Source organism: Mesitornis unicolor, unplaced genomic scaffold, assembly GCF_000695765.1.
Source record: "Mesitornis unicolor isolate BGI_N332 unplaced genomic scaffold, ASM69576v1 scaffold21973, whole genome shotgun sequence".
NCBI classification, from domain to species: Eukaryota; Metazoa; Chordata; class Aves; order Mesitornithiformes; family Mesitornithidae; genus Mesitornis; species Mesitornis unicolor.
This window is the reverse complement of record NW_010172922.1, coordinates 23,642-34,474: the sequence shown is the minus strand read 5'-3', so window position 1 is coordinate 34,474 and position 10,833 is coordinate 23,642. Positions and strand designations below refer to the sequence as shown.

The following is a 10,833-nucleotide window of genomic DNA, read 5'->3' as shown; positions in this document are numbered from 1 at the left end:
CCCCACCACCACCACCACCAAATCTTTGAATGCCTGAGAAGGTTTTAACAATATTTTCCGTTATTAAAACATCTGGTCTGGAAAAGCAATAATTAGTGGTTATGGCTGACTGAAAGACTTGGCATGGCTTGTAATACCTGAAACGTCGGATCATACAGACCTCTGGGAAGTGTGACTGGAACTTGGGTTCCTCAGAACAAATTCTCATAAAGTTATTTTGAACAAAGGGTTCTGGTAGTGTTAAGTCCTCTGGGAAAGGCTCCATAGTATAGGCAGGAAACAGCTCTTCAGAAGCCTTCAGCACCATCAAATTTTGCCGGAGCGTTTTGTTCGGATTAAAGCAACCAGGAGGGTGTTCCTCTAAGTTGGTCTGGTACTTCAGTACCCCCCTACAGGAAAATAAAAACAGCAAAGACACTGAAGTAACAGCCAAAAACCAAGCAACTTATCTTAATTCCGAGAGGGTTTTTGAAAGCAGTTGCAAGGCTCATCTTCTGTACAAATTTTTATTCTGTTTCCTTCAGGATTTTCAATGCGATCGAAGTTTTGCAACAACCGAGCCCTCTGCCACTAGAGGCAAGGTTTAACTTTTCCACTTCACTTGGCACTCCTCTACTGAACAGCCTCAAGCTTGAAAGCGGGAGATACTGTGGGAGCCTTGACAAAATACTAAATAATCACATTTCCAGTTCAATCACACCCAGGCTGTTTTCACTCATCCTCCCTACAGTCAGCAAGCCCTGGTTTTTAAGGCAATCTGTAGCAGAAGCGGCCTAAGGTGCCAAACCATAAACTGCAGGAATGTTCCCACTACTCGGTGTTTACCAGATTTGCACACAACGGTCTCATTTGTTCCTTTTCATTATCATCTTGTCAAACAGAAGGAAAAAAGAAAGTCCTGCATGATAGCCAAGGAACCTTTCTTGCAAATTATTTTGTGGGGTCCATGCTTGTTTTTTAAAGCTAAATTTACAGTAAAATGAAGTGAGAACTTTGCAGCTGCAGCTAGAAACTATGAAGAAAGAAGTGGAAACCTGAGACACTTTGGGATACCTCAACATGCAAATGAATCATTGAAAATGGAGAAGAACCGATAACAGCAGTAATAAAATTCCCCAGAAGTCCTACTTGCCTCTAAATCTGGATTTGATGACAATAAAAACATAAGAAGGAATATTAAAAAAAAAACCAAAGAGCTAAATGAGAGCTGCGTAGGATGGTGCTGGGTAGGAAGTTAGTCACATGGATGCAATGTCAGGTGAGATGTGCCCTGTTGTGAAGGCTCATCTCAAAGGACCTGGGGGTGTTAGTGGACAACAGGATGATCATGAGCCAGCAATGTGCCCTAAGGACAATGGCATCCTGGGGTGTATGAGAAGGGGTGGTTGTAGGGCAGAGAGGTTCTCCTTCCTCTCTGCTGTGCCCTGCCCTAGTCAGACAATATCTGCAATATTGTGTCCAGTTCTGGGCCCTCAGTTCAAGAAGGACAGGAACTGCTTGAAAGAGTCCAGTGCAGAGCCACAAAGATGATGGAGGGAGTGGAGCATCTCCTGCTGAGGAGCGGCTGAGGGAGCTGGGTCTCTTTAGCTTCGAACAGAGGAGACTGAGGGGTGCCCTCAATCATGGTTACCAATTTGTACAGGGCGAGTGTCAGGAGGAAGGAGCCAGGCTCTGCTCTGTGATGTCCAATGACAGGACAAGGGGCAATGAGTGCAAGCTGGATCACAGGAGGCTCAATCTGAATATGAGGAAAAACTTTTTCACTGTGAGGGTGTCAGAGCATGGCCCAGGCTGCCCAGAGAGGTTGTGGAGTCTCCTTCTCTGGAGACATTCAAAACCTGCCTGGACGCGTTCCTGTGTGACCTGGTCTGGGTGATCCTGCTCTGGCAGGGGTTGGACTGGATGGGCTTTCAAGGTCCCTTCCAACTCCTGACATTCTGTGTGAGTCTGCATGATACATAAACACAAGGACACATGCTCCCCGCTCCTCTCCCCGGCATGTACACACGCAGCAGCAGTGGTGATGGAGTTGAATTCACAAGATGAGAGAGAGAAGTAGGACATCTGCAATATTCCCAACATAAACAGGCTCTAACAGGCTACTGGCAATCTTCCCTACCGAAATGCAGCCGTGACAGCTGGGAACAAGCTTCCTGCGCAGTCCAGCGAATAATGTACAGCTTGGAAGTTGAATCTGCTCACTCCAAACTCCACGTCTGGCCCTGAGAGAATCACTTGGGAAGTGTTCGTGTGACTACACCCAAGCCTCTGCTTATTTCTTGCTCGCTCGTGCCCATCGCCTGCATCTGGCATCACTGTTGGTCATCGTGCATTTGTGAAGTGACAGATACCCCTTGTGCTATGCTATTTCCCTGCTCCATAAATATTATGGTGCCCCATGGATTTAGCTGGAAGTCACAGCACACGCAACATTTTTCCAACCAATGTTGTGTGCACGCCTGCCAGCTGCTCTCACAGCTTCTCCCATCTCAGAGCATCCCAAAAGAGTATTTGGAAGTTTTCTCTGAGACATGAATAGCTGAAATGCGAACATGAGCATCCCCTCCAGCCATCTCCAGTTTGTTTAAACTATTACAAACATGCTAAGCGAGTGGCAAACTGGGATGGCAAAGCTGCCTGTTAAGCAGCTGCAATGACTCCCATTTCTGAAGCTGTCAATTTGTACAACACACCCAAGATCAGTTCCCAGAAAGGATGAGCTCTGCACAACTCTTAAGGAGCCTAAGATATAACCTCAAATATTTATTCAGTACAACACTTGAATGCATAAAAATCAGTATGTGGATGTCAGTAAGTAGGAGACAGACATCTTTAGTAGAGAAAAATGGGACAGACAAAAAGGACAAGTCCTATGAAAAGGTCTTGCTGGCTGAGCAACATAGCATGCAGTCTATTTGCATGGATGCACATCAACCTCTGCCCCAATATTCTCCCTCAAAATAAAGACAACATTCAGTTCTGGCTAGAGCTGGAAAATATCTATCACTGTTTCTTGAGATTTTTATGAGGGTAAGCTTAGACAACAGTGGTTCTCAATGTTTTTGTAGGGAGCTACATTGCTCCTATCTTCCCATCTCTTCCACTGCTCATCTTAAGGTGAGCTGCTTGAGGTGGCTGCTAAAGGTCAATGTGTGGGTGGAATCTCAAGAATTTTCAGCCTCCAGAAGATAAATCCTTGGATAATTCCTGTGATTCTTATCCACAGCTCCTATAAACCAGCATAACCCACTTAACTCCACAGTAATACCAAACTTGGATCAGCTGAGGATCTGGCTTCAAATGTTTCATATGTTTTATAGCTCGCTATATCGGTACAAGGAAAAAAATCAAGCTTCTGTTTTTACATAAACTGTTTTTGTTGTTGCTATTACTGGCTTAAAATATAGATAAATTAATGTAGATATGCACCAAGCCTCAAGCCACTAAATATTTGAAAGTCACGTGCAAGAAGTACAAAAGCAACAAAAGTCTTTGAGGATAATTCCCCAAAAGATTCTCCTCTCCCTTAGGTTAGGGATGAAAGAACAAGCCAACAGTATAAGACAAATGAATCATGTTGCTTTATATACTGCTGAGAAGTGTTTGGCTTCTCTGAAGAAAAGGATACTGTAAGAACACACCTATAATAGTTTGAGACAATACAAGAACCCTGGAACATAGTGTGGAAATAATACTGAAAAGGAGAGACTCTCAAAACAGGCAAATCCTCACTCAATCTGCCTTCCCAGGCCAGCCAGAGGACATGCCTCGCTCTGTAGAGTAACTGGCCATGTGTCTGCAAATCTCTAAGATACACCACGTAGAAGTCACTTGGGCACCTAAGTGGGGGTGTCTAGGCTTGCTTTATTCCCAGCAGAGATCTTCTAATCAATACCACAAAGGGAGCCCAGAAATCAATCCAGCTCACTTAAATGAGCCACAATCATGATCAGAGGCTGGAGCACCTCCTCTACGAGGACCAGCTGAGAGAGTTGGGGCTGTTCAGCCTGGAGAAGGCTCCAGAAGGACCTTATAGTGACCTTCCAGTTCCTGAAGGGTCCTATAGGAAAGCTGGAAAGGGACTTTTCACAAGGGCAGGTAGCAATAGAACGAGGGGGAATGGTTTTAAACTAGAAGCAGCGAGATTTAGACTGGATATTAGGAAGAAATTCTTCCCTGTGAGGTGGTGAGGCCCTGGCCCAGGTTGCCCAGAGAAGCTGTGGGTGCCCCCTCCCTGGCAGTGCCCAAGGCCAGGTTGGACGGGGCTTGGAGCAGCCTGGGCAGGGGGACGGGGCCCTGGCCATGGGAGGTTGAACTGGGGGAGCTTTAAGGTCCCTTCCAACCCAAACCATGCTGCAATTCTGTGATTCTGAGTGTAGATGGCTGTGGCAGCAGGTTAGCTGAAGCATCCTCAAGGCTCCATTGACTGTATTTATTAGAACTCATTAGACTATAATGGGAGACAGACAGACACACACATTTGGGTGTCTTAAACTTGAACCAAATCCCTCTCTCCATGACTCATTTTTCTCTCACTTTTAACTCACATTTTGTCTTTTTAGGTTCACACTGAAAGACTTTCCAATTCAATATTAAAGAGGCTATGTATAAGAAGATGCCTGTTCAATGCTTGGTGTATTCCTGCAGCCTTGGTTTGCCAACTACTCCAACTCTACCTCTTCCTTCGTGAAGTGGCTACATGGTGAGGAAGACAATGGGCAAAGGACCAAACACTGAAGGAGATTAATTAAACTGGACATGATGGACTCGATCTTAAAGGTCTTTTCCAACCAAAACCATTCTGTGATTCTATGAAAAATAACCCAAAGGCAATCACTGGAACAGATTGCCCAGGAAGGCTGGAGGATCTCAGCAGATGTTTTCAAGAAGTTAGACAAACACCTGTCAAGAGTACTTTAGCAAAAGTTTATCCTGCCCCAGGATGGGGAGAACAGCTTAGATCCATCTTCCCCAGCTATGAACAAGAGCCACGCCACATCAATAAAATAAAAACATAATTTAAAAAAAAAAAAAAACACAAAAAACACCAACCACAGAGAACTGGAACTGTGTCCAGCAGTTTCAACTGTTTTGAACTTATTATTTCAATTCACCAGCTCTCAAGCTGCGTTTGTTTTGTTCAACAACGTAATCCTACCATGATCTTGCTAGGTCTAATTACCTTTCACTATTTGCTTTAAGCAGCAGTGCTCCATGTCCCACAGAGATGCCAGCACCTCGTGTTTCAGTAGATGTTTGGTGACATGGAGAAATGAACCATGTTCAAATATACCTTCCCTATACCAAGCTCTGTGCCTACATCCACAAAGGAAACTTTAGACACACCAATCGACCCGATTTTCCCATAGCGTAACTTGTGGAAGCTGCTCTACCTTGAGGTAAAGCGGGGCTTGTTTGTGCCAGATGCAGACCTGACCATCAGCTTCATGGCACATGAACACACATCACATGTTTGTGAAAACAAGAAGAAAAACTAGTGAATTTTGTATCATAGCAGTGAGCAGGAGATAATTAGGGAGAAGCCATTTCTTCCCTCTTCTTAGGAGTGAAAATGAAAGGCAGAGAGGAAAGAGAAAGCAATGAGCAACTTTATGTTTTCTTGATTTCCCATTAGAAACTGGTAAAATTGAGAAGGAATAAACTTCAAAGTGAAGAAGTTTGTGCTAGGTGGCTGTAGTAACACACAGTTCTCCAAGTCTAAACATTATTCAAATGATAACCTGTTGAAAAACTGAAGAGCATAGCATTTTGTCAAGAAATTGGACCACTGTGAACAAGCAAGCTCGGGCAAGGCAGTAACCAAGGGAATGGCTCTTTCTGGTTGTGCTTCAGGAAAAGGTACAGTGTTCTCCATTTACTTACCCAGAAACATGCAGCATCAGCAGCATATAGAAGACAAAGAAAAGGTTGTGTGTATACCAGAAGATGTCATAGTTTGAAACCCTGAAAAGAATAAACCATGATTCAATGCCATTTCACTCAGATGGAATCACTGCTCATTAAAAGCCAATCTGTGCACACAGGACATTATTATACACCTCATAGTCAAGTAGAACAGCCAAAGCCCAGCATGTAATCCTACAGGCACACTGTACTTGCAAGCAATTAAGTGTTGAGAAGAACAGAAGTCAAAAGCTAAGAGAGACAAAGGACACAGAAGTACAGAGCCAGCTGAAGAATTATTCCTAAATTAGAAGATTTTGCTGCTTTCACAGGTCCTACTTAGTCCCTACCAGAACCTTACAGCTAGAATAGTTCTTTAGTCTTCAGGCTCAAACCTTATTGCCCTCTAAAACTACCTGAAAGGAGGATGTAGCAAGGTGAGGGTTGGTCTCTTCTCCCTCATAGTTAATGACAGGACAAAGGAAAATGGCCTCAAGTTGCACCAGGGGAGGTTTAAGTAGGATTTTAAGAGGAATTTCTTTACTGTAAGGGTTGTCAGGCACTGGAAGGGGCTGCCCAGGGAGGTGGTGGAGTCCCCATCCCTGGGGGTGTTTAAAAGATGAGCAGATGTCGTGCTTAGAGACATGGTCTAGTGGCTGAATAAGGGCTGGTTCAATGGTTGGACTTGATGATCTTAAAGGTCTCTTCCAACCCAAATAATTCTATGATTCAAAATTCAACCTCTTTATGGGTGAGTGCCTCCTTGCCTTCTCCCTGCTCCAGTACAGGGCTGCGGTGTTTAATGTGTTACTACTGGTACAACATGAACAGGGAGCAGCAGAAGCGCTGGTGGGAAAGGCAGCAGGAACTTTTGAGAATATAGAGTGGAAGGAGATACCAGAGGAAAGGGAACCAGAGTAAGGAGGCAATGAGAGGACAGGTAGGAGAGTTTTCAGGGCAGGAGGCCACATGCAGTGGGGCTCTAGGACTGATGATTTTGGGAGGAGAAACATTACCACTGTGAGGATCAGCAGAGATGAAGGGGAAAGAGGACTTCCTTTAATCAGTAATTTGTTAGGTAATGTAAAAAGAACTACAACCAAAGAAAATACCCATCTGGAACTGTTTTCTCTTAAGCATGTTTTTTTTTTTCTTGAGCAAAACAGTCACCAAAAAATCAACAACCAAATGGTTAAGAAAATACTCTACTTCATAGCACACAAATGCACCTCTCACACTACACAGCATGGTAGGAGAGTCCCTTCCAAAACCAAAAAAACTCACCTCCATTCATAAGCCAAAACAACTATTAAACAAAAAAAACTAACCTTAACTCTGAGAACTTCATATAAGAAGCTACTCCTCCAACATAGCTAACTTATTCGGAGTTTTTTCACATAAACAGCCAACTACCCTTGCTTCCATACATCAGAAATGTACACTGCATTTGTTTCTGTCAATACAGGACTTAGCTTTTTTCTTTCTCAAGACAGAAAATACAATTTTTATATTCTGAGGGTTATGAAATAAAATCCAAGCAAGGGCAGCTCTGAGAAACTCAGCAACAGCAAGGGGCTCTGCAACCCTCTTCATCCTGCCCCCATCCAGCACCACACATTTTCCTCCCTGAGGCTGCTCAATCCCTTTCTCACCACATCTTTACTGGATCTTGAACACTTCTGTTTCAGAACACACTGATTTTTCAAAAGTTCCGGTTATGGAAAGTCAATGCTAGCTTCTGATGTGCTGTTTTCAACAGCTAATTGTTGTTTCTGATTAAAATTACTGTACATTTCTTGACTGAATATGTCTATATGTCAGCTTCCAGACAGTTAGGCATTTTACTCTTCTACCTCTACTATAAAACTTTCATTCATGTATCAAGTCCCCCTAAATGTAATGAAGTCCTCTCCACTTCACCCTTTAAACTGAAGGAATTGAGATCCTTGAACCTCTTACCATGAAACATATTATCCAATATTTTAATAATTATGTATTTCATACTTGTAACCTTCTTAAACTGTATCCTACAGATATACACAGTATTGTAATACACTCAATCTTTCTACTGCTAGATATGTATTGTTGTAGTTCTTCAGACTATTTACTACTTTCTTTATCTTCTTAAGGCTTAAAATAGACATTATTCACAGAATGAATGCATTTCTTAGTCCTGAAAATTTCAGAGCAAGTTGAATATTTACTTTTAATTGTGGTTAACCTACTTTATAATTCTGCAGGTGAAGACCTGCAAGAGTTAATTTACTGAGCAATATAAGGGAGAAATGCCATGCTTTAAGGGGACACAGTAAGCAGCACAGTTTTGGAAAAATATTTAATCCTGTTACAGCTAGTTTCGAAAAGGAAGATGTGATAGTTTAGAACACGAAATTGAAGACTGGAATATGTGGTTAAATAAAACAAATAGCATTGGAGCAGCTTATATTTAAACGTTCCCTTAAATATATAACTTCCAAAATCACTAGTAATTGTGTTCAAAGGAAATACTCTTGAACAACATTCATTTGGTGTTCCCCAGGGCTCGGTTTTGGGGTCAGTCCTGTTTAACATCTTTATCAATGATCTGGATGAGGGGATTGAGAGCTCTCTCAGCAAGTTTGCAGATGACACTAAGTTGGGAGGGAGCATTGATCTGCCTCAGGGTAGGAAGGCTCTGCAGAGGGACCTGGATAGGGTGAATCAAAGGGCTGAGGCCACCTGTATGAGCTTCAAAAAGCCCAAGTGCCAGGTCCTGCACTTCGGGCGCAATAACCCCAGGGACGCTACAGACTTGGGGACGAGTGGCTGGAGCTGCCAGGAAGAAAAGGTGCTGTGGGTCTTGGTGGCCAGCAGGATGACCATGAGCCAGCAACGAGCCCTTGTGGCCAAGAACGCCAATGGCATCCTGGGGTGTATGAGAAGGGGTGGTTGTAGGGCAGAGAGGTTCTCTTCCCCCTCTACTCTGTCCTAGTCAGACCACATCTGGAATATTGTGTCCTGTTCTGGGCCTCTCAGTTCAAGAAGGACAGGAACTGCTTGAAAGAGTCCAGCACAGAGCCACAAAGATGATGGAGGGAGTGGAGCATCTCCTGCTGAGGAGCGGCTGAGGGAGCTGGGTCTCTTTAGCTTGGAGCAGAGGAGACTGAGGGGTGACCTCATTCATGGTTACAAATTTGTAATGGGCAAGTGTCAGGAGGAAGGGCCAGGCTCTGCTCAGTGACAGTCAATGACATGACAAGGGGCAATGGGTGCAAGTTGGAGCATAGGAAGTTCAATCTGAACATGAGGAAAAACTTTTTTACTGTAAGGGTTACAGAGCACTGGCCCAGGCTGCCCAGAGAGGTTGTGGAGTCTCCTTCTCTGGAGATATTCAAAACCCGCCTGGCCGTGTTCCTGTATGACCTGGTCTGGGTGATCCTGCTCTGGCAGGGGTTGGACTGGGGGAGCTTTTGTGGTCCCTTCCAACTCCTAATAAGTTAGCAGATATGTCAGCATTTATTCACTGGCTTTACTGTCTCTTCTAATAACTTCATAACCCATCCAACAAACAGCCACTGAACAGGAGATGTTCAATTCTCAGGTGTGTCATAGCTAAAACTTAGGAAGTTTTTCAAATAATACTCACTTTTCCCTTTTAAAGCATTAGCAGCTAATTTAATCCTCCTAACACTTATTCACACAGTTTGCAGAAGAAACACAAAAATAGCAGGATAATCATGCACAGAAAAAAATTTCAGGAAGAACATACGAAGGCAAAAATTATTAAGCAGGTCAGTGTGCAAGGCAGATTAGGGCTGAGATCCAAGAGAGTGTAATAGTCTCTGAAATACTTCTTAAAAAGCCCAGTTTCTGACAGGCCGTGAGCATTTACAATTAATTTTCCTAAGACTATAGCATGAGAATCCACATGGAAAGAGGTTGAAAAGGGACAGAAAGATGTCCACAGAGGTTGTATCCTTTGGAAAATACACCATGAAGATGAGCTTGAGCCCTATGTCTGAGGGTGAAGCCAGGATAAAACTAAGTAAGAATTATTGCTAGAGGAACAGGAGATGCAGATGATCTATTACGGGCTTTGATTCTGCTGGCTGGATGGCAGAAAAACAGGGCGGCACTTACAAAAATTGAAAAAGGAAATAAAATGCATGTAAGTTGGAAAGACGGAAGCCCAAAATTCTTATTTTCAAGAATGCATTTGCAACTACATCTATTTCCGTAAGTTTCCCGACCATTAATAGATGCTGTTCTTTTTTTTTTTTTCTAATTTATCACAGCCTTTGTTCTGGCTGACTGCAGCACACTGAAGTAATTGTTTTGTTTTTCCACCTTCCCAAAACTGGCTTTTTTTTTTGCAAGCAGGGCCATCTGTGTGGACTATGCCATGTGCAGCCACATCTGTGGATGCCACAGCATCATCCCGCATTTTCTGTCACCTATGGTTCCTCACCAAGGTCCCAACCCTGTATTGTTTTCTACAAAATGTGCAAAAATATTTGCTGAAATGCTTTTTTTCAAATCAGTTGCTACTCAGGAAAAATATATTAATTCAAAAAATTCAAAACTAGATATCTAGCTCACATGAGTGGAGCACCATTAACATATAGTCTACAATTTCCCAAAAAGAAATAAAAATCAAGGGTTTTTTTATGCTTCAGTTGCAAAATCTAAGCCTTAAAAGTCTACAACATTGGGTTAGATGCTCAAAGGTACCGGTCACTCAATATACATGATATATAATATCATGACACGACACGATACCATGGTACGATACCATACCATAACATGACACGATATCATGGTACGATACCATGCTACGATACCATATCATGATACGATACCATATAATGACACGATATTATATCATAACACGATATAATAAATAATACGTGTTGAATAATATTGGTGCAGAATGTGAACCCACTGGAGGAC

General features: G+C 42.9%; 1 protein-coding gene across 1 annotated transcript in view; it reads right to left on the bottom strand.

Moving 5' to 3' along the window:
* Positions 1–137: 137 nt before the first annotated feature.
* The window catches only part of NOX4 (NADPH oxidase 4), a gene marked incomplete at its 3' end in the record, with an annotated part of 33,684 nt that continues 22,988 nt past the window's right edge, over positions 138–10,833 (bottom strand). The window contains exons 7-8 of the mRNA XM_010180554.1: positions 5,884–5,964; positions 138–389 (exon numbers count right to left, since the gene is read on the bottom strand). Coding sequence (XP_010178856.1) covers positions 138–389; positions 5,884–5,964 — 333 coding nt within the window. The remainder of the gene's footprint in view (positions 390–5,883; positions 5,965–10,833) is intronic.